This window comes from Sphaeramia orbicularis, chromosome 16 (genome assembly GCF_902148855.1).
Source record: "Sphaeramia orbicularis chromosome 16, fSphaOr1.1, whole genome shotgun sequence".
Classification (NCBI taxonomy): domain Eukaryota; kingdom Metazoa; phylum Chordata; class Actinopteri; order Kurtiformes; family Apogonidae; genus Sphaeramia; species Sphaeramia orbicularis.
In genome coordinates, this window is record NC_043972.1 from 33,165,060 (window position 1) to 33,187,343 (window position 22,284).

A 22,284-nucleotide genomic window follows, 5' to 3' on the forward strand; every position below is an offset into this window, starting at 1 on the left:
GTGTGATTCTGACTGGACTCCAACGAGAAGGCAAAAGTGGGTCGACCTCTAGTGGTCGTTATGTGACAATTCATCATGCAGAAATACACTACCCGGCCAAAAAACAGTCACAGGCAATATTTCATTGCACCACCTTTGGTTTTGATTACAGGAGACATTCAGTGGAACATCTTTTTTGCCACATAATGCTTATGTAGTGTCACAATGACATTCATGATATTTTTTTCTGTCCATTGTTACTTTAATTTTTTTGTTTATTGATGATGGACAGTCAGAGAGAGAATCATCAAGTTCAATCTTTTTGAGGTTAAAGACATGAGAGGGTACTTACTGCATCAGTTAGAGTTAAATAACCTGTTACAGCTGAAACATTATTAACCACTGCAGTACTTAACCATGGAAGGATCTGAATTATTTGTTTAGTTAAATCCAGGCTGTTTATTTAACTCTAACTGCAGCAAGTAGCCTCTCATGTCTCTAATGTCAAAAAGATTGTACAATGCCAGGAGTGATCAGGATCATCAGGCTTGTGACAGAATGGTTCAGGGAGAGTGAGATATACTTTTCATACATGGATTAGCCACCATAAAGTCCAGACTCTAATTTGGGATGTGATGAAAACTTGATGCAGGTCCGATACTCCATCATCAATAATCAAAAATTAACACAACTATGGATGGAAAAAATATTATGAACCTTATTGTGACACTACATAAGTATTATTTAGCAAAAAAAGATGTCACAGTGAATGTCTCCTGTGATCAAAACCAAAGGTGGTGCAGTGAAAAATGACATGTGTGACTTTTTTTTTTTTTTTTTTTGGCTGTGCAGTGTATATTGTTGTTTATTAAGCTCTTTGGCTTAAGTCAAAATGAGTGAAGCAGTTGAAACAATTCTAATTGCCAGTAATAAGCTTATCAGACAAAAGAATTACTTCTCATAAACAGCTGACCTTTGTAAAAAAAAAAAAAAAAAAAAAAAGTGACATGACTTAAGGTTTGACAAAAGGATTCGGATAAACAACCAATCAACAAACATGAAGTTCCTTTCCATTCCTCGAAGAGGAGCAACGTTGTAACCATACCCTGCATATAATAAACAATTGGTCTTCTCAACACATCCATGTTTTCGAACGCTTATTATCACAAACTGTACAATAGGGGGCGGTAGAAACTCCAGCTTTGGTTTGTACAACTCAAAAACCACCGACGAAGAAGAAGGAAAAACTACGATACAGAGGAAGAAAGAGGAAGTGTTGTTTCTAGAGCTCGACCTCCCAATTATTAGGTAAGTTATATTATTTCAACGTATAGCATTCTTTTAAACTCAGTGTATTATACAGTAGCCCGATATAGAGTGAGAACATGGATGCTCATAGCAGCTACTCTTGTAATTAGCCAAATTAATTGGAGTAAGCTAACGATGAGCTATGCTAACAAAGTGACAACGATAGCATCAGCGGAATCAGCTGACCGTGTAAACTGTGTTGGAGTTTGGCATCAAACCCGGACACGAAATATTATATGACCATTCATTATTGGGATCTGTCCAGGCATTATGGCGAGTCACGATCATGTACACTCGACCTGATTCTGTTTGTCTTCGGGTTTCTGCCTCAACTAGGCTCAGTAACCTCATTTTTCTTTCAATTCATTCTTTTCAAGCAGGATCGTTTTCAGAGCCACAGAAATTCACAATGAACCTGGAACGACTGCCCAATGAAGAGAAACTCAGCCTATGCCGAAAATATTATTTAGGTGGGAACACGACTAAAATAATTATGACAGCACTAACGCACATAGATTAACAATCTTACCCTTTCCCTTTGGTTTGTAATGTATGGATACATGCATGTGTTATATGTGAATGCCTAGTGTATAGTTAAACAAGTGGAAGCTTTATGTGAGCTAATGCATGAGCAGTCTGCAGTAAATTTGACAAGGTATTTACTCAGTGGTATTACAGACAACAGTTTTCATATTTATTTTATCCTGTTTTTCTTTCAGGTGGCTTTGCATTTCTTCCTTTCCTGTGGCTTGTGAATGTAGTTTGGTTTTTTCGGGAGGCCTTTGTCAAGCCAGCCTACACTGAACAGCTTCAGATTAAAACCTGTGAGTAATACAACTGTATTGCGTAAAACAGATTTTAAAAAACATAAATATAACAGGAAAACTATAAATAAACCCAGGAAATGTTAGGAAAGCCTGTTATCCAGCAAAAGTTGCATTTGAGTAAAGAACTTACATTTCACATTTACATAATCAGAAATCTGTTGCCGAGGCATGCTTGTTCTGTTAGTGTTGCCAAAGATATTGACAATAAATCTTACTCCTTTTTATACTGTACCTTTCATAGTTGTTTAGTGATGTTTAGGGAATGTAACAGAGGAAAAATCTTGCCAGCAGTGTTCAGAAATTGTTCTTACTAATAAGTTACTGAAGTGTTGTACTCTCCAGTCAACAAAATATTGTAGTTACTGTGTGACATGCTATGTCACTTTCTTGATCTCTCTCTCTTTTTTTTTTTTTGGTCTAGATGTGAAGCGGTCAGCCTTTGGATTGCTGTTATGGGTAGCAGTACTCACAACATGGATAACCATTTTCCAGCACTTCAGAGCAGAATGGGGGGAGGTGGGGGACTACCTGTCATTTACAATTCCACTAGGTATTCCATGAGAATGATGGCACATCTTTTTACAAATAACATGATCCATTCTACTGGACCAAAGAATATTCTTTTTTGAACTGAATAGGGTTTTTTTCTGGAACTAAATTCAACACTAACATTCTCATTCTTCTTATCTTTTAAAGACTGTAAATCTAGAAAAGTTTTGTTTACCCAGAAGTTCTTTGGTCATTAGGCTGTGGAATAGGCATATTAAAATTCTATAGCAGACAAGAGTAACCATCATGTACAGTTTATAGGTGTGCAAACGTTACAGCAGGCTCCATTTTCCTTCGTTTTCAGAGTTGTAAGTTCCACATCTTTTCCACTATTGTGGAAGATCATTTTGTGTATGACTGCACCATAACTGTTTTTCACATGTTTATGAATGAAATTAAAAATGTTCAAAATGACTCTGTTCCACCTGTTGTCACTGTATTTTATTTCCTACAATAGTATTTCATTTTATATTTATTTTTAGATCTCTGCACATCAAAATTGTTGACTGGTGACTCATCAGCTGTGTATTGTCAGTTTATATTTATATGTATATGAACACCTAATATTTTACATCCTGGACAATCACTGCCGCCTGTTGTGAAACTCAGTATCTTAATCCCACCAAATGTCCCATCTTTTTTATCATCCTGTATTTTTAGTCACAACAGCCAAAGCTTAAATGACATGTTCTGCATTACAAACAGGGAGAACATGTACCCGCTGTAGATAACTACTGACTTCACTGTTGTACAGTGTGCCAAGAACAAATCGGGAATATCAACATGTACTTCTCAGGATTTAATGACTTGCTTAGTGAATTATTAGGGGGAGAAAAATGAAAAAAAAAAACAAAACTGAATTTTATGTGTCTAATAAGAATAGTGACGTGTGTGTTTAAACTATACAATAGTTTTATCTCAAAATGTCAAAGATGTCAAAATATGGTGTGTTACTTTTCTATATAGTCTATAAAAGAAGATTACAGGACTAGTATTTTTGGGAAAATGAATAGTTAGCCTTGAATGGTTCCATATAAACCAGCAATACTTTCTGTACATTAATGGACAATTAATGATGATAATATTATCAAAGAATATCAAATTGTATTCCTACTTTGAGATATAGTCATATTATACCTCAGCTATGACTTTTAAGGGACTATTTGTTCCATTTACTTCTGTCAGAGTAAAGCACCTGTATGTTTTCCTCAGTAAAAGTGAATGATCTGCGTGGAATTGGCTGATAATCACACGTGCCTCGGCATGTGTTTGGCACGACCCGCTGTCACTGTCTGTCTCTGCAAATCACGGCGTCTTTTGAACTTATTTTTGGACGGATCTTCCTGACAACCGACCTTAAGCATGTAGTCTGTAACAGGTCAGAACTTCACATGCACAGTCTGCTCGTACTGCGACTCATATCAGCAAATGGTAGAAAAGGAATGGCGCTCTAATCTCAGTAATAGGTAATAAACACACTGATTGGCTTTAATCCTGCAACAGCTGTGTCACTTCCAAAACACTTCTCTGTCAGCCACCATGGCTCTGCCCGAACACCCATGTGGAGGCTACTCATAACCCCAGAACAAAACAGAGGCAAGGTGCCCCACTGTGAATTCCCCACTCATTATGCAACTGGAGTATAAAGCACAGCTCACTGCAGTCAGGAGATCCGGAGACAGTCAGACGCTCCAGTTCATCCCTGATCAACGCACTCAGAGATTAACAGGCAAAACAAGAGGTGAGTTAAAGCCAGAGCTGTATCATTTACATGCAAAATACGAGCTCATACTTTATTATTATTTTATTTTACATCTGTAGATCTGGAATGGATTTTATTCTACCACCCACCACTCCAGATGGGGGTATCCCATGGGAGAAGTATTTGCCACCTCTTATACCTCGCCTCAATGGGACATATGGACAATACAACTGGAACCCCAAATTGTTAATTCCAGAAAGTGAGAATATCAGCTCTGCAGAGGTAGGTGATGATGTGTTACTCTGTTGAAATATGCAACACTCATGTACATTAATGGTAATTTAACTGTTTTCACAAAATAATGTGAAGGATCATGAGTTTTTATTTATGTATTGTTTTATCAAGCTGCTGTTTTATGACTCTAAAGCCCAAATATATTTAGTGTTACATACCATTTCAATTGTTGGTCATCTTTTTTCTTTTTTTTTTGTTAGATATTTAAGATAAGACTTTATTGATCCCACCCTGGGGAAATTGCAGTGTTTAGAGCAGCTAAATGTAGAAAACAAAGTAAAGAAGACAGGCAGATCATTCAAGAGTGAAATAAGAAATATAGTATCTGCTGTGTATATTATATATATTTATTGTGCTTATAGATCTTGTGTATTTATCCATATGTTGATGACATTTGCCTAATGTGTTAGGTGAACTGCGATGACAGTGGATTTACAGTTCAAGTTGATGTCAAGTACTTCAAACCAGAGGATCTGATGGTCAAAGTGATAGGAGACTTTGTGGAAGTACAAGGAAAGCATGAGGAGAAAAAGGTTGGTGTTCTATAGTGTTGTGGTTCATCCATTCTATTGAAAAGCCATAAACTGTTGAATTCTTAACATGTTTTCTGTCCTGTTTTATAATATTAGAAGGAAGGTCCCGGGTTCACGACAAGGCAGTTTAATCGACGCTACCGAATCCCCAAAGGAGTGGATACCATGGCTTTGGAGTCCGCCGTCTCTCCAGATGGAATCTTGATCATATCTGCGCCTCTGCTGCAAACTGAGAACTCCAGATCCCTGACCTAATCCCATTAATACAAAACACGCAAATCCCTTCCATCTTCACCATATATGAAGACAAATGTAACAGAAGCCGTGATGAACACACACAGGCAGAAAGCAGAAATAGCTTCAGACTCCTACAGTCACAGCAACACTCAGTGCGTGCCAAAACACGAATGTTATGTTCCTGGCACTGTTTTAATATTCCCTGCTCTTGAGGTTTGTATATACTGTTCTGCAACTCATCAATCTTACATAATGTTTCAAGGAAGCAGTCTTTGTACATAGTCTGTTCACAATTGAGGCTGCTGTTTCTTTTTGAGCAACTTTTGTAAAGAAATGCACTGTATTGTGGTTGTGATTAATGATGCACACAGATATATCTCCAGAGTTTTTAACATGGAAATATTTCTTCAGTAATGAAAAATAAAATTTATTTCTTTATAAAAGTTAAAAATTACTGCATCGTGTGAATGAAGTTCAAGTAATCTGTTGCTGATCCAGGAGCCCATGCAACACCATGTCCACTTCACTGTAAGGAGAAATACAGATTATTCTTGTGGTATTTGAAATGTTATGGTGGATAATGAATATAGTAAATACAATTATCAGCTAAACAGGATTTCAAGAAAACCTTGAGCAACTACAACAACTTCCATATATCTTACATTGAGGGTATTGCAGATCAAAATGTTAAAAATTTACCTGATCTGTTCCTTCACCCATTTTCTCTGTTTTCGAAGAACTTGAAGTAATGGATCATCCTCAAACTCCTTTTCATCAGAATCTGAAAAAAAAAAACAACCAAAAACTCAATGTTTTAGGAGGAAATATGCTGTACAAGAATTATAGTAGTATGTACAGAAAGTATGCAGTTATTAGTTGACCATAAAACAACAGCATACATAGAAAAAAGAAGTTCTTTGGGATGTAACTTAACATCCATCTGAATGCTGGGAATGTTCGTATATATGTGGAAGGTTGGTGCTCTTTGGTGCCATTAGCTTACCTTCAGCTTCTTGTAGCAGTTGTGAAATGACCTCCATTGGGTTCTGTGTATTGCACAGGGAGACTGAGGATTGTGGGGGCTCAGAGGTGGTTCCCGGAGGACAGACAGGCAACAAAGAGCTCCTTTGAGCAGGAGATGAATCAGTTGAAGGGAACAAAACTTCAGAAACAACCTGCGAGAGCCAAAGGAGAAAAAATGAAAACATGAAGATATTTCACCTAAAAACACAGGTTGTCAGAATGAATGAATAACCCAATTATATTTGTGATAAATGAAGGAAATTTGTATGATTTTTTATGTAATTATAACATTAATGCCATATTATTTAGATATTTTTCTATATCACAGTAAATCTTGTCAAGAGGTCTGGTGTTTTGTTGTGCACTAGTATGACATGAAGTCTAGGTTTTTTAAATGTGATAAACAATAAAGACCAAATTCTATGATTGAACAAATTATTTTGACAACATAAAATGAGATATTGTGCAGGTTTTTCAACCCTCTTGCATCTTTGCACATGTGCTGACCTCTCCTAAGGCACTGTGGATTGGAGATGGTGGTGGTGGATGGTGGCTGTTCTGACTAGAGGAGTCTAGGTATCTCTGCAGTCGCTGTTGCTCCACTGTCGTTATGACCTTTTTGGGAACTCTTTGACATGAACAAGGATAAAATAGAATATATACACACGCAGAAAAATGTATCATAATAATGCAAGTTGACATTTGTGAAGTGCACTACTGTACCTGGTTGATTTCTTCTGCTCTCTGGTAGATGTCGCTGCCTTCCTCTTATCCTTTTCTGAGTATTTTGTTGGGGCTTTCACTTTCATGTTCATTTCAGTCTCTTTGGGATGGGGAGCTGATCCTCCCTCTATACCTCCAGATGAGGATGGTTCTGAAGGTGACATGTGTATCCGTTCCAGAGTTTGAGCAGCTGGGGTCTTAACTTTTGTTGACGGACCTAACCTTTGTGAAATGTTTTGTTGCATGTTAGCATGAGAGGACTGACTAGGACAAGGTAAAACATCACAGAGGAAATGCATGTGCGCAGGAACATGGGTTATAGCCTGGGGATGAGAGATTAAAGAGCTGGAGGCAACAAAGGCAGGGGAGGGAGTGGAATTGGGTGATGTAAGACAGGGTTGTTCTCTGGTTTTGGAGTGGGGAGCATCCATGTGTGCGTAGGTTGCTCTTTGTGAGGATTCAGGAGTTTGAATACTCTGTTTCTGCTGAAAGTTAGACAACAAAAGGGAATTTAAATGCTTTTTAATATAAAATTTTTTTTTAATGTATACAATATAAATTTATAGTACTGTGCAAAAATTTTTGGGAGGCCTTTAGATTTGTTGTTTTTGCAGCGTTGAAATGAACATGCATGTTAATTTCTCAGTCTCTTTTCTTCAGATACAACAAGAAAATACAGAAAATATGTGCACAGCCATAAGACACAAAAAAATAGAACTAAATGGGTTCTTAATCAGAAAGTGAATGCCAAAAATTTCATACTGTCTGAACTAAAGGATTAGACATGATAAGTATAAAAGGAAGGTCAAACTAAATATGACCACTTTGGTTTATAGAAGGTGCTTTTTTTCAACTGAAACTTTCGTTTTTACTGCTGTACATACTACAGTAAAATATGAACAGTAAGCAGTTTGGTTTTTACTGCTGTACATACGTAGTTCTGTTTTTATGTCTTTTAAGGCTGTGCACATATTTCCTGTATTTTCTTGCTGTATCTGAAGAAAAGAGACTGAGAAATAGATATATATATGTTCATTTCAACTCTGCAAAAACAATGAATCTAAAGGCTGCCTAAAGCTTTTGCCCAGTAGTGTATATATAAAATAATACATTATGATTTCGACCTTGTGAGACTGTTCTGAAGCTGGGAGATTGTGGACCTGCCACTGAAATGCAGAACTGTGAAGACTGGAGTGCGAAAAGGTCTGGGCCGATTCCCTGGCCTTTTCCATCTTTCTCCGTAAACGCCACTGGAACAGGATGTCCTCTTCTGGGCGGTTGGGGGGAGCCAAAGTAGGAATGACAGCAGATTTTTGGAAGGTCACAGCTTGAACCAAGTCTGTGCCTGTCTTTGCTGTAATCACATTGCAACATAACACTGACACAGCAATGTGGCTTGCATGAAAAAGAGGAATCGCTCTTAAAATTCATTGCATAAAAATGTCGTTGTGAAAGTTTGTGTAAAAAAAGTTACAAAAACAGTTGTTCTCTACATGTGACTTACCATGTGATGTACATGTTAATAAACTAGGAATAAAGGGTCTTCGCACAGGTTCATCTACACTGACTGGAGAAGAGAAATCTGAGGATCCTAAACCCGCTGAGGTCACCGGGATAGATCCATCACTGAGAGTACATTCACTGTTATAAAGACAAGATTTTATACATAGTTAAAGGAATGAACTCATTAATGATGACTATTATTTGCAGGTTTTCATACCCTCTTTGCAGAAGTCTGCTGGCCTTTTCCTGGAGATGTATTATCTCTGAGTCTTCAAAATCACCTTGAGAAGTGTCTGACAAAATCTAAAAAAAAAAAAAAAACATCAGAAAACTAAGGCCCAATATTATTCTGAATACTATCACAATGAACACATCTGTCTAATTAATTGTTTGGACAACAATATTTACACTCTTTTTGTTTGGCCTTATGTTGCTAAGACATCTAATGAGTTATATGTTAAAGATGATTATATATTTGACACGAGCAGGCAGAACAAGCCATAAAAGTATCAAATATGGGCACATAAACAGCAGTACCCAAGGCATTAAGTAAACACAAGAGATCTCCAAAAGCACATGTGGTGTGCTGCTGAAATACAAATATTTATAAGTACACTTAATAAGCTGACTGCTCTTCTGGCTGTCTGGTTTCTGGGCATTCAGTCAAACCTTCCATAAACTAAGGCAACTATATCAAATGATCCATAACAGCACAAGTAAATAATAATTAAAAAAAGTGGAGAGAAGGTAAAATTGCAGTAATGTGTCTCATTACCAAATACAATCCAAATATGCACTCACAGTAAGGGATCCTCTATGTGGGGAGGGGCTTCTGTCACTGTAACGCTGTCCAGCTGGCTTGAAAACTGCAGGTCCATGATCGTCTCTCAGAGGAGGGATAATATCTGAGAGAAGGAAAGGTTTTCAAGTAAATGGTTTGTTTTCTCTTTAGGATTTTGAGTGACTAGAAGCAGTTATATAATATCTTAAAATACACTACAGTACATCTATGAAAAGTGACAATGTGCCTCTGTTCGTTGATTTACTGGATGTTGAACTGGGGGGTAAAGATGAAGGTGTGGTCCACCAGAAAGGCAGGTGATCCTGTTGGCGCTCTTCCCGACTTTGTGGCTGACCATGGCGAAAACGTTCTATGTACCTGAGGGACAAGGTCAATGTTGGTTAAAAGTCCCAATTAAATTAAAAATATGACCTACATCCAAATCTTATCTCCTCAAAACACAGTTGCTTTGTTGTGTATATTAATGCATTACATTTGGCACATTTTCATGCTTTTCCTGGAAAAAAAAAACAAACAAAAAAAAAACAGTACATAGGGTGTAGACCAAGGGTAGGTAACCTGTGGCTCCAGGGCCACATATGGCTCTTGGGCTCTTTTCCAGTGCCTCAATGTAACTTTGTCAAAAACCATATGAAAATGAAAAACACTTTTTTTGTACATATTTTACCATTGCAATAAAGTAATTCTGACATTATGCAGTTGTAAAAATATAGACTTTAATCCAAAGTTTAAAAAATATACACAGTAATAGTAGCTAAACTAGACTACTTTTTAATTTTATAACACTGAAGGTATTCATCTGTATTCTTCATTGCAAAGAAAGCCTTCATTTACCATTTGATACCATTTTTACCATTTTGCATCAAACAAAAATAATGACGAATATCACTGTTTTCTTTAGTTTTGTCACTTCTTTGTAGTTCTGTAAATGCACTGAAACTTTGATTTATTCTCCATATATTCTGTACAAACTAATCCTAAAGAGCTTCTTAAACAGTCACCAGTTTGAGGAAAGGTATAAGGGTATCTTTTGGCTCCAGACAGTTTTCTTTTTCTGTCCTAAAATGGCTCTTTAGATTGCAAAGGTTGCCGACCTATGGTGTAAACACTGCTGTATTCAAGCATAATGTACTAACTGTGAAAGTGAGACATACTTTGCCAGCACTGAATCCGGCTGGACATCCACTTCAGAATGCCTTCTTATATTGGCCTCCATGTCAGAGGAGGCTGTATTGCTGATAGGGGATGATCCACATTCAGTAGAAGGCCAGATCTCTGAAAACACAGGCTCTCCATCCGTGGTGTCACAATGGCCATCCTGCCTCTTAACCTGCCGCTGGCTCTTTGGGCTCACTCTGTGTGATTTTGGATTGTCTCGGTTTGAACGCACAGGACTCAAAGTCTGCAAATTAGAAATCATTTGCTTGTTTATGAAAACTTATAAAAATAAAATGTGAATATCATTGAACCTCTCTTGCAGTCTATAATCAAGTGTAGTGAAACATACAGTTTTTTTCTTTGTCTTTGACAGGGACTGGCCATGGGATGAATGGCAGTGTGTCTTTCCCACCATTGGCTTTGACTGGAATGGATTCTGCTTTGTGAACAAGGAACCACTGTAACAAGAATACACATAATACGTGTGAGTTACATATTAGGGTTAAAAATACAAATTTGCAGTTTAGATCTTACCTTGAGTTCATAATACCTAGAAAACAGGAGGTGTAGAAGATGTTATAGTGTGGTAGTGGTTTATGTCTGGTCCTATTTGAGCTCTCTGACCCCACGTTAGAGGTGGGTCTGCATGTGTGACTGTCTCATTTACTAATGCATTCATATAAATACACTCCACTTGGCATGTGGACATAAAAGTTACCACGGAATCAGTGAATCGTACCCTACAAGTCGTTCACAGAAGAGTCACTAGAGCCACAGTAGCGGGTCCGTTGATCATCAGTCGTTTCCCGAGATCTAACTTTTCGATATAGTTTTTAAACTGTAATATTATCACTGCAACGACTGAAACCAGAAGAAAGCGTCATATTTTGAGTCGATCGTTATTTACTAAAAGACGTATAGCCAATAAGGACCGAGTTTACCAGGACTGACATCTCAAACACCCAACCATATACACAAACCTCTGTCCTTAAGAACCAATCAGTTTACAGGAAAGGGGCAGCGCGCGGAAGAGGAAAGTCTCCAAAAGCCTATGCGTTGGTCAAAATAAGCTAAGTTAGCAAAGGTAAATTTAGCTAGTAGGAGCTAGTCACGGTTGTAATGAAAAGGACAAACTACAGTAAATCTCAAGTGGATAAATAAATGCTGCGGGGGATGAATATTAGGTCTTGCTAAATGTATGTTACCGGTAGATTTTCTAACGAGTATAGTCAAATGATTAAAGCTAAGTAACGTTGAACTGCTACGTGGTTACCGATCGTAACCGCAGCTTGCTAGCTAAGATCAACATTAGCAAGCAAAGGTTCAGTAGCAACCTTTTGTTAATAACGCGTGACCTTAAAAACGTCATCATCATTAAAGGCACTGCTTTTCGGCAATCAACTAGGAAACTAGGGCGATTTAAGGAGGGTGCGTTTTTCTTTTACTTTGCTGGATTAACAGAAGCTTTGGAGACAATGCATCACGTCAAGATTAAAACCGAAAGGCCAGGTAAGAGGTGTCATGGAACATAAACATGGTTTGGCACTTTTCATTTGGTATTACATAGGTTGAATTAAGTGATGAAAAATGTAGTAACCTCAAATAGCAGCGATAACTCCTCATTTGTGGCATTGAGTAATCCTTTTAAAATAAGCGTCCACTGTTTACTATTCTTACCATGACAGATCTGGAGTTGACGGCTGGACGCAGCAGACTAGAAGCTTTGTTGAAAGGGCTGGTGGAGAAGAGTGAGAGTGAAAGGTTGGGAATATCGATTATTAAATTCGTCTAACATTTGTAGGTTTGCAGGGAAATTAATGTGTTTTTGTTTTGAACAGGGAGCAAAATGAGGGTGACGCTGGAAAAATATCGGCGGACTCTTTAAACAAGTATGCATCAAGAATTTATTTTAATTTCTGATGTTTTTGACTGCATAAAAACTTACTGTGTCAGTGATTTTCTGTAGTATTGATACAGCAATTAATACACACTGAAAATGTTTGAAATGTGCTTTCTCTAGGGATTTGTCTCCATCATCTGCTGGAAAAAGGTAAGTGTTTATATTGTTTTAACAGCTGGCAGTAGCATTAATGTCACAATGGAAGCTTGCATGAAGTGAAAGATTTCCTGTAGCAGAACATTTTTGGAGTCTTTTTGGACATGTTGTGAAGTCCTTGTGTTATATTTTTAGGCCATCTGCACGATTTCCTCAACATCGGAGGAAGAAGCGAAAAGAGATGGATGAAGGCATTCCAGAGAGTAATCAGCATAAACAAAGTAAATGGTTAAATTTTTGAAAGTAATTCAGCAGAGTATTAACCTTTTTGTGTTAGTGGGTCACTTTACATTGCTGTATTACTTTACGTTATTCTGGAGTTTCTTACCTTTTATCTTCCCATCTATGTTCTTCTCCACTTGGCAGATGCTTACATTATTAAGCTGTTTGATCGCAGTGTGGATCTAGCTCAGTTCAACACCAGCACACCCCTGTATCCTATTTGCCGTGCCTGGATGAGAAACAATCCATCTGTTCGAGAACCAGCTGCTTCTCCAAGTTCACCACACAGCATGGTAGACGATGAGGTAAGGGAATGCATTTGTGCTGATTTGCTCATATTTTACTGTATGAAACACATCCATAGCTATATCCAGGTTCTGGGTGACTTTGCAAGTTATTCCTCTCTTTCTCTGCTCTGTTTCTTGTCACATCACCTACTAAATAAATGCTTGTAAAATGTCCCGAAAGTATTTCTAAAGTGATATTTCCCACATTGCTTGTTTTAGTTGGTTCCCTTGTTGAGTACAGTAACTAAAGTTGGCTTGCATTATCTGCTAAAAAGTCTATAGCAGTGGTGACCCAGTTTTAGTTTAATATGACAATTCAATTTATGATAATTGGCATCTGAATGTACTGCATTCTTTTGAACAAGTGAGGATGCATGTATTTGTAGAAAGTTAGTGTAGAGTTTGCAGATGTCACTACGTAGTACTTTGTGTACCTCAAAATATCGTTTCTAGCTTTCAAAGTGAAAGGTTAAACAGGAGAATCAACAGCAGTCGTGTACTGCTGCACATCAGATTTCAAATATCTTTCTTCTGGCAGGTCACAGACATTATAAATGGAAAAGGTCAAAACGTGTACAGACTTCCTCCCCCGACCTCTTGTCCAGTCAGTCCCTCTGGTGAACCGGTCAATCTCAGGATTCCACAGACTGAAAAACCGGCTGTTTCCAAGGTTCAGTACAATGTCTGTGTAAGATTAAAGGACACAAATGTTACTTAAACTCTGTAACTTAACAATATTTTCTCATTGCACAGTCAGTAGATTCAGCTCCTGTATCAGGATCCCTCATATGCGACCACATGGAACGCTGGAAGAAGATTCGGCAGAAGTATGTAACTTAAAAACCAAACAAAATTTTTGATGCAGTCCGATGCCAGACTTGCATGCATGGCTGTAAAACTCACTTGGGGAAAAATTCAAGAACGAAATAATTTTCAAATTTAAGTTTTTGCCTTATTTTGACCAAAGCTAACATTCACTTTCACCTAAATCTGTTCATTTTGATAAACCTAAACTGAAACACTCATTGGCTTCCAAATTATTCTTTGTGCATTCTGATTGGTAAATTTAAATTTAAAGCAATTAGTTATAAGGGATAATATGTTTAAGTTGTAACCATGTTTTTACTCATTTTTACACAGTTTTAACTAAAATTTGACATATATGTTGATGTTAACACAATTTCACTGATTTGTAAATGATTTCCTTGCTTTCACTCGGTAAAATGGTCTTTTAGGTTCTGCATTTGGAACTGCACATCACATAGCAGTGGTCTGTTATACAGAAACAACAGACTGCAGAATGCTACTATTTATCAATTAGAGTCGTGTAATGAATTTGGATATTGTATGTGTGTACAAAGCAGCATGGAAAATCTGCAGTTCTTAGTAACCTTTACAGGTTTAATCCATAAAGACCCAGCACTACTTTTGTGTCAGTTCCCAAATGAAATTTTCTACGCATCGAACCTTTCTTAAGTGATTTATCACCATTTATCATATGTTATCTTCTTTATTTTGCATTTTATCAGTATAAATCAGGTATTTTTCTGTATTTAATTTACCGATCGTAGATGTTCATAAAAGCTCAGATTGAAGCTGATGGTTTTTATATATTAAAAACAGAAAAAAAGACTTTTCCAGTAAAATATATCATTAACTGAACATAAACCAAGCATTTCCATCCACTGTCATTGATCCAACTCCATGGGTTTTACTGGTGAATCACTGTTGTAGAAGATGATAGTGTTTCCACGTTCACTACGAAGCCCCTGAACGTCCAAATGGGTCATATCTGATGACCATGAAAAGATGACAAACTACATTTTACATCAGTTATTTACATGTATCAACAGGTTTAGTGGATCAAGAGGTATTAAACAGTTTACATTAGTAGATGCTTTTGATCAGTGATGGATATTTGGGTCTTTTAATGGGTTGAATAATCATTTTGTATATATGTTTATTAAAAGCCAATACTGCATCAACAAGTTAGTAATCAGAATTTGTGAATTTTTTTTTTCTTCCCAGATGGAAAGAGTGCTCTAACAAGAACCAGTTAAGATACAGTGAGAGCATTAAGATTCTTAAGGAGATGAAGGAGCTGTACGATCGCTAACGGGCCGCCTTACAGCTGTCTTCTACAGAACTGATTCTATGCAGCTGGAAAACAGCCATACTGTCGCAGTCACCATCAGAATACAACTGTCATCCATGAAATTGGACTCACAAATACACGTTTAACAGACCCCTGAGCCTTAAATAGATCTGATTTCCTATGCATTGTAGTGAAGAGTATCTTACAGGAGTTAGTGAAATTTTTCAGCAGTTTCATTTGTGAGAATGTTTTCCAGTGATGTTGGACTGTTTTGCATAATTTGAAGTGTTCAAATGCTCAAATAAAAGAACCCACTCTTCTTTGTCTCATGAGTAACCTTGTATCCTCAGCATTACCAAGACTGATTAAAGTCCTGTTCTTTTCAGTAGTGACATTTGGCTGCTTATTTTAATACACACCTGCTGGAGAATGAAGATGAGCTGGAAGAAGCTTATTGTGTATATGTGATTTCCACTGTGATTTGGGCTAAACTTCAATAAGGAAAATGTCTGGAATTTCTTTTTTCTCCCAATTTTGTCTTTTTTTTTTTTTTTTTTGTCAAACCAAAATGAGCAAAACATCCAAACTGATATGTGCAGTGTTTGCATATCTGTCAAGATTGTATCTCTCTCTAGTCAGATAAATAACCCTTCAGTTTGTCTTATGTATCCATTTCCAATTTCGAAAGAGGAGAATGGTTCTTCAGTATTAAAGATTTATTGAATAAACTGTTGAGTCAGTAATTCATCCAATTCAATAAGCTGGAAAGTAAAAGATTAAGGTTCTGGACAAAGGCATTGATTTATTGAGGGATCATATAATCAAAATATTTTACATTGTTACCAAAGATGTTTCATATTTACATGGTGCATCATACCTACTCATCTGTTAACGATGGAGTCAGTCAGCTACATTTTAAACTGAACAGCAAAGTGAATAAAATTAACTACCAATGAAAAGTAAAGCCCAAGTTGTTTTTTAATGCAAATATTTCTTTCAAAATGTAATTTTCTCCATTTGTGCTTTAAGCTCCTCAGGGTCTGATTCCAAAATGTGGATTTGGTTACTGTTCGCTGAATGTGTCATCAGTGATGACCACTTTGTTTTCTGTGTGGCATAAGGAGGAGGCAGTATCCTTGGTCTCCACAGGTTCAGCAGTTTCAGACTTCCTTGTATTCCGTGAGAAATGTGACGACAATGAGCGAGATGACATCAAAGACAAGTGTTCCTCTGCCAGGGCGCTTTCTAGGACATGGCATATAGACTGCTTGAGCTTCTTCTGGAATTCCTCAACCATAAAAACGTACAGAAGAGGGTTCAGGCAGCTGTTCAGAAAGGCCAGGCATACACTTAGAGGACCAATTTTACGGACATTACTCAAGACTTGATTGTTTTTAGACAGTAATTCTATAAGCTGACAGACATGGAAGGGCAGCCAACAGATGAAGAATGCAAGAATGACAGCAATTATAATTCTGCGAGATCTCTTGTTTCTTTTTCTCTGTAGGCGTCTTGCACGAACATATATGGCCAAGTAAGAAACAAATATTCCCAAGAATGGGATGAGGAATCCAGCTACAAAGCGAAAAATTGCAAGAGTGAAATATTCTTTACTTGTGGGAGGCACAGAATAAGTACAGCGATTCACGTTGTTTATCTGCAAAACCTCACGAAAAGTGGCATATGGGGTGCTGCAGGCTACAGCAACGGCCCAGATGACAGCACATATGATCTGGGCTTTGCGAACTGTGCGCTTGTTTTGTGCCCACACCACCACCCAAGTGGCCAGGCAACGGTCCAGACTTATGGCCAGCAGAAGAAAGACACTGGCAAACATGTTGACCACAATTACAAAGGTGTTGAGCTTGCACATGACACGTCCCAGATTCCACTGGTGATCCTGGGAGGTACTGATGATTGTGAAAACCAAGAAGGCAGTAAAGAGGAAGTCAGCCAGTGCCAAGTTGAGAAACCAAACAGAGTTGACAGTTTGTTTCATCCTGAAGCCTGTCACATAGATAACTAGACCGTTGCCCATGGTTCCAAGCACACAGATGATGCAGTAGATGACCACAGACGCTATACGGACATTTGTATCCCAATCCGACCCAGCAGGTTGACCTGCAGCGGAGGAGCTTTTACCTAAACAACACAGAAATGACATTTGTACTTCAACACATCCTGCATTATGCAATGATAAAACAGAGCAAAAGAATCTGCATCTGGAGATTTTCTGTAAGACTTTATAGTTTTGTGCACATTTAAATCCTTCAATAATAGCACTCAGCACTTTTTTTACAGTTATTTTACGGAATGAATGGTTTGTAAATATCAAAAGGAGACATGAAATTCATGGTAGTTGATGATTACTGCATGACATTGTTCTTCTTTTACAAAGGCAGGGTTGTGGACCTTCAACACAACTGTGTTTTTAGCAGGAACATGTCCAAGTAACTTTCACAATAACACAAAAATGGGTTATAGCAGTAGTTATAGCTTACATTTTATTAATTTGCAAGTTGAGTTTTCTAGTTTTCCAGCTCAGCTTCTTTCTACAAACCATGACATGTCATATTTTTATTTTAAAAAAAACAATAGAATTAAATGGTTATATCTTACCGGTACTCATTTTTTCAGGTGCAGCAAGACTGGTTCTTCATTCTCTCCGGACCTGTGACTGAAACTGCTTAAACTCAGTTTGTGTGTTTATGATCACGCTTCCTCTATCCAACAAGCTGCCAATGACACTGAACTTCTGCAATGACTTCTCAGTAATGATTAACTCATAAATACTATAAATGTGTTCATAGTTTTTCTGAAACCCTGAACATTTATTAAATTTCAATTCATGTTATTCTGCCAACTTCCTTATACTTACTTAAAAGCCATCCAATAAACTAAACTGACTTTTATATCTTCTTAAACTTGCATCTACATTTTAATCTCTATAGATGCTTCCTTGTGGTATAGTACACACCCCTATCACTGCTTCAATCATAACACACACAGACACCACTACAACAGAGATTAACGTTTAATCCACTATGACACGAATTTAAAACAATTAAAAACACATTTTTGGACATTTTCAGAGTATACTACATTCATAAGATCCCAGGTTCCTTCTGGACAGAAACAATCGGTTGAAATGTCCTTGAAAAAACAACTTTTTGCTTTTATTCTTCACATTCAGAGCCTGTCCATTTTTACTTTTACTGCAGGAAAGAAAACAAAGCAGTACTTCTTTTTTTTTACACCAGCATCTGTATTTTCAAGCAAGTAAAGAAAATGTATACTTCTTGTCCATCTGTTAGTTAGGTATCTTAGCCTCCGTTTTAATTAATGCACAGTAACATTAACTTTACTTAAGATTCGTTCAGTGGATTATTTGCTGATTTTCAAAGTCCTGCCCAAAAGATTAACCCATAAAGACCCAAACAGCCACTGGTGACCAAAATCATCTACTGATGTGAAATATTTAATAACTTCTGCACCACTTATCCTATCGATACATGTAAATAATTGGTGTAAAATACAGTTTGTCATCTTTTCATGGTCATCAAATTTGACCCATTTGGACGTTCAGAGGCTCCGTAGTGGAAACACCATCATCTTCTATAGCATTGATTCACTACTAAAACCTACAGAGTTTGATAAATGACAGTGGACGGAGACACTTGTTTATGTTTAGTTAATTATATATTTTACTGCAAATGTCACTTTTTCGTCAGTTTTCTCGATTTTTGATATAATAACCCTTATCTTTAATCTGAGGTTTTATGGACATCTATATGATCAGTAAATTAAAAATATAAAAAATACCAGATTTTTTATTTAAAACTGCAAAAAAACTGAGCATAATATTAGAATAAATGGTAAGAAATCACTCAAGAATGGTAAAAAATAGAGAAAATTTAATTTGGGAACTGACACAGAAGTAACACGGGGTCTTGATGGGTTAAGATGAATTAACAAATATAATTTTTTTTCTTGGTAAAACGTTTTTAATATCTGTTTATGTTTATTAAACTCATTCTGTGGTTCTCCTCCTCTAACCAAGAAAAGAAAAGTTGTACCTCTTAATGTTGCAATCTTTTTTAATATGTATCCGCTCTCAATGCAACGGTGATATCATTACCGATCTATATAGTTTCTACTAATCAGTGATCATGACCGGCTATAAAAATCCCACTCGGAGCACCCATATTCTATTTAACAATGTTTCTTGGGTATCAAAACCAAAGTGCACAAGTTATTACATGCAAATGGCCCCATACAGGGTGGGGAAGCAAAATTTACAATGAACATTTAGTTGTTTTTTCTCAGCAGGCACTACGTCAATTGTTTTGAAACCAAACATATATTGATGTCATAATCATACCTAACACTATTATCCATACCTTTTCAGAAACTTTTGCCCATATGAGTAATCAGGAAAGCAATGGTCAAAGAGTGTGTGATTTGCTGAATGCACTCCTCACACCAAAGGAGATTTCAAAAATAGTTGGAGTGTCCATAAAGACTGTTTATAATGTAAAGAAGAGAATGACTATGAGCAAAACTATTACGAGAAAGTCTGGAAGATACTATTAAAGAAGAATGGGAGAAGTTGTCGCCCGAATATTTGAGGAACACTTGCGCAAGTTTCAGGAAGTGTGTGAAGGCAGTTATTGAGAAAGAAGGAGGACACATAGAATAAAAACATTTTCTATTATGTCAGTTTTCTTGTGGCAAATAAATTCTTATGACTTTTAATAAACTAATTGGTCATACACTGTCTTTCAACCCCTGCCTCAAAATATTGTAAATTTTGCTTCCCCACCCTGTAAATGGACTCTATAGAGGTTTGCTTGCAGTCAAATGGGTAGTGTTTGCATGTCTTTGCAACTGTGGTTATTGACATGTTATCTGATTGTCTTTCTTACTTTCTCAGTTACACAGGGAGTAGCACGTACATCACCTACATCCTGTCAGATAAATACCCCCTGAGTAGTAACATGTGCTTATATTTGTGGTGCAGAAGGAGGACAGTGACTTCATCATTTTTAAAGGTGTCTTTAATAAAATAAAAAGTCATCTGTCAAATACAGCTTTGTAGGCAGTAATACCTAATGATCAATGAATGGATCAATAAGGTAGAGGCTCAAAAATAAAGCTTAAGAAACATTAAGAAAACATATTACTTCATTGGCAGATTATATCACATGAATAAACAAGAAATTAGTCAAAAATATTTTACATTAATTGTTACAAGTGGTACAGTTACAACTAATACAACATAGCGTGACATATCCACAGTAATGGAGTTCTTTCACCAAAAAAGAGAAATAATGTACATGCACACAAACGTTTTGCTCAAATTTCAATATTATTTTCTCCTTTTGCTCCACTTTTTCATGTTTCAGTGGAAAAATGTGGATTCATTACAGTTAACTGTTTGTTGTCAATGTTTTAACCAGTGCTGAGAGTGTCCTCGGTGATGACCGCTTTGTTTTCTGTGTAGCACAAGGAAACCACAGCCTCCTTAGTCTCCCCTGGTGCCGCAGAGTCAGACCTCCGTGTCATTCGTGAGAAATGTGACGACAATGAGCGAGATGACATAAAAGACAAGTGTTCCTCTGCCAGGGCGCTTTCTAGGACATGGCAAATAGACTGCTTGAGCTTCTTCTGGAATTCCTCACACATAAAAACGTACAGAACAGGGTTCAGGCAGCTGTTCAGAAAGGCCAGGCATACACTTAGAGGACCAATTTTACGGACATTACTCAAGACTTGATTGTTTTTAGACAGTAATTCTATAAGCTGACAGACATGGAAGGGCAGCCAACAGATGAAGAATGCAAGAATGACAGCAATTATAATTCTGCGAGATCTCTTGTTTCTTTTACTCTGTAGGCGTTTTGCACGAACATATATGGCCAAGTAAGAAACAAATATTCCCAAGAATGGGATGACGAATCCAGCTACAAAGCGAAAAATTGCAAGAGTGAAATATTCTTTACTTGTGTGACGTACAGAATAAGTACAGCGATTCACGTTGTTTATCTGCAAAACCTCACGAAAAGTGGCATATGGGGTGCTGCAGGCTACAGCAACGGCCCAGATGACAGCACATATGATCTGGGCTTTGCGAACTGTGCGCTTGTTTTGTGCCCACACCACCACCCAAGTGGCCAGGCAACGGTCCAGACTTATGGCCAGCAGAAGAAAGACACTGGCAAACATGTTGACCACAATTACAAAGGTGTTGAGCTTGCACATGACACGTCCCAGATTCCACTGGTGATCCTGGGAGGTACTGATGATTGTGAAAACCAAGAAGGCAGTAAAGAGGAAGTCAGCCAGTGCCAAGTTGAGAAACCAAACAGAGTTGATTGTTTGTTTCATCCTGAAGCCTGTCACATAGATAACTAGACCGTTGCCCACGGTTCCGAGCACACAGATGATGCAGTAGATGACCACAGACGCTATACGGACATTTGAATCCCAATCCGACCCAGCAGGTTGACCTGCAGCAGAGGAGTTTTTACCTAAACAACACAGAAATGACATTTGTACTTCAACACATCCTGCATTATGCAATGATACAACAGAGCAAAAGAATCTGCATCTGGAGATTTTCTTGACTTGATAGTTTTGTGGACCTTCAACACAACTGTGTTTTTAGCAGGAACATGTCCAAGTAACTTTCACAATAACACAAAAATGGGTTATAGCAGTAGTTATAGCTTACATTTTATTAATTTGCAAGTTGAGTTTTCTAGTTTTCCAGCTCAGCTTCTTTCTACAAACCATGACATGTCATATTTTTATTTTAAAAAAACAATAGAATTAAATGGTTATATCTTACCGGTACTCATTTTTTCAGGTGCAGCAAGACTGGTTCTTCATTCTCTCCGGACCTGTGACTGAAACTGCTTAAACTCAGTTTGTGTGTTTATGATCACGCCTCCTCTATTCAACAAGCTGCCAATGACACTGAACTT

At 37.3% G+C, this 22,284-nt stretch overlaps 6 protein-coding genes across 8 annotated transcripts; 3 read left to right on the forward strand and 3 right to left on the reverse strand.

Moving 5' to 3' along the window:
- The first annotated feature begins 1,208 nt into the window (after window positions 1-1,208).
- On the forward strand, window positions 1,209-3,082 carry psenen (presenilin enhancer, gamma-secretase subunit). 2 transcript variants are annotated; one of them, XM_030157184.1, is made up of 4 exons: window positions 1,209-1,287; window positions 1,669-1,757; window positions 2,007-2,111; window positions 2,536-3,082. In XM_030157184.1, exons 2-4 carry the CDS (start codon window positions 1,697-1,699, stop codon window positions 2,673-2,675), a joined length of 306 nt encoding a protein of 101 aa, XP_030013044.1. In that variant the 5' UTR covers window positions 1,209-1,287; window positions 1,669-1,696; the 3' UTR covers window positions 2,676-3,082. The 2 variants fall into 2 exon arrangements, with proteins under 2 accessions (XP_030013044.1, XP_030013043.1); XM_030157183.1 differs by having other exon boundaries at window positions 1,224-1,287; window positions 1,650-1,757.
- Window positions 3,083-3,859: 777 nt separating this feature from the next.
- Window positions 3,860-5,722, forward strand: hspb6 (heat shock protein, alpha-crystallin-related, b6). The gene is made up of 4 exons (XM_030157182.1): window positions 3,860-4,404; window positions 4,485-4,647; window positions 5,070-5,192; window positions 5,289-5,722. Exons 2-4 carry the CDS (start codon window positions 4,492-4,494, stop codon window positions 5,445-5,447), a joined length of 438 nt encoding a protein of 145 aa, XP_030013042.1. The 5' UTR covers window positions 3,860-4,404; window positions 4,485-4,491; the 3' UTR covers window positions 5,448-5,722.
- Window positions 5,723-5,807: 85 nt separating this feature from the next.
- proser3 (proline and serine rich 3) lies at window positions 5,808-11,677 on the reverse strand. Its single transcript, XM_030157158.1, has 13 exons — window positions 11,173-11,677; window positions 10,988-11,096; window positions 10,635-10,882; window positions 9,707-9,837; window positions 9,480-9,583; window positions 8,896-8,981; window positions 8,680-8,816; window positions 8,300-8,529; window positions 7,176-7,660; window positions 6,960-7,080; window positions 6,433-6,604; window positions 6,129-6,210; window positions 5,808-5,955 (listed from the first exon to the last, which is right to left on the reverse strand). Exons 1-13 carry the CDS (start codon window positions 11,181-11,183, stop codon window positions 5,904-5,906), a joined length of 1,968 nt encoding a protein of 655 aa, XP_030013018.1. The 5' UTR covers window positions 11,184-11,677; the 3' UTR covers window positions 5,808-5,903.
- Window positions 11,678-11,694: 17 nt separating this feature from the next.
- Window positions 11,695-15,618, forward strand: lin37 (lin-37 DREAM MuvB core complex component). Of its 2 annotated transcripts, none has more exons than XM_030157180.1 (9): window positions 11,695-12,147; window positions 12,324-12,399; window positions 12,477-12,527; window positions 12,659-12,688; window positions 12,830-12,915; window positions 13,061-13,221; window positions 13,739-13,873; window positions 13,957-14,030; window positions 15,232-15,618. In XM_030157180.1, the coding sequence occupies exons 1-9, from the start codon at window positions 12,114-12,116 to the stop codon at window positions 15,317-15,319; spliced, it is 735 nt and encodes a 244-aa protein (XP_030013040.1). In that variant the 5' UTR covers window positions 11,695-12,113; the 3' UTR covers window positions 15,320-15,618. The 2 variants fall into 2 exon arrangements, with proteins under 2 accessions (XP_030013040.1, XP_030013041.1); XM_030157181.1 differs by having other exon boundaries at window positions 11,699-12,147; window positions 13,742-13,873.
- Window positions 15,228-18,023, reverse strand: LOC115435005 (chemokine-like receptor 1). The gene is made up of 2 exons (XM_030157172.1): window positions 17,918-18,023; window positions 15,228-17,440 (listed from the first exon to the last, which is right to left on the reverse strand). The coding sequence occupies exons 1-2, from the start codon at window positions 17,925-17,927 to the stop codon at window positions 16,362-16,364; spliced, it is 1,089 nt and encodes a 362-aa protein (XP_030013032.1). The 5' UTR covers window positions 17,928-18,023; the 3' UTR covers window positions 15,228-16,361.
- A 2,314-nt stretch (window positions 18,024-20,337) lies between these two features.
- Window positions 20,338-22,217, reverse strand: LOC115435006 (chemokine-like receptor 1). The gene is made up of 2 exons (XM_030157173.1): window positions 22,149-22,217; window positions 20,338-21,828 (listed from the first exon to the last, which is right to left on the reverse strand). Exons 1-2 carry the CDS (start codon window positions 22,156-22,158, stop codon window positions 20,750-20,752), a joined length of 1,089 nt encoding a protein of 362 aa, XP_030013033.1. The 5' UTR covers window positions 22,159-22,217; the 3' UTR covers window positions 20,338-20,749.
- Between the last annotated feature and the right edge of the window lie 67 nt (window positions 22,218-22,284).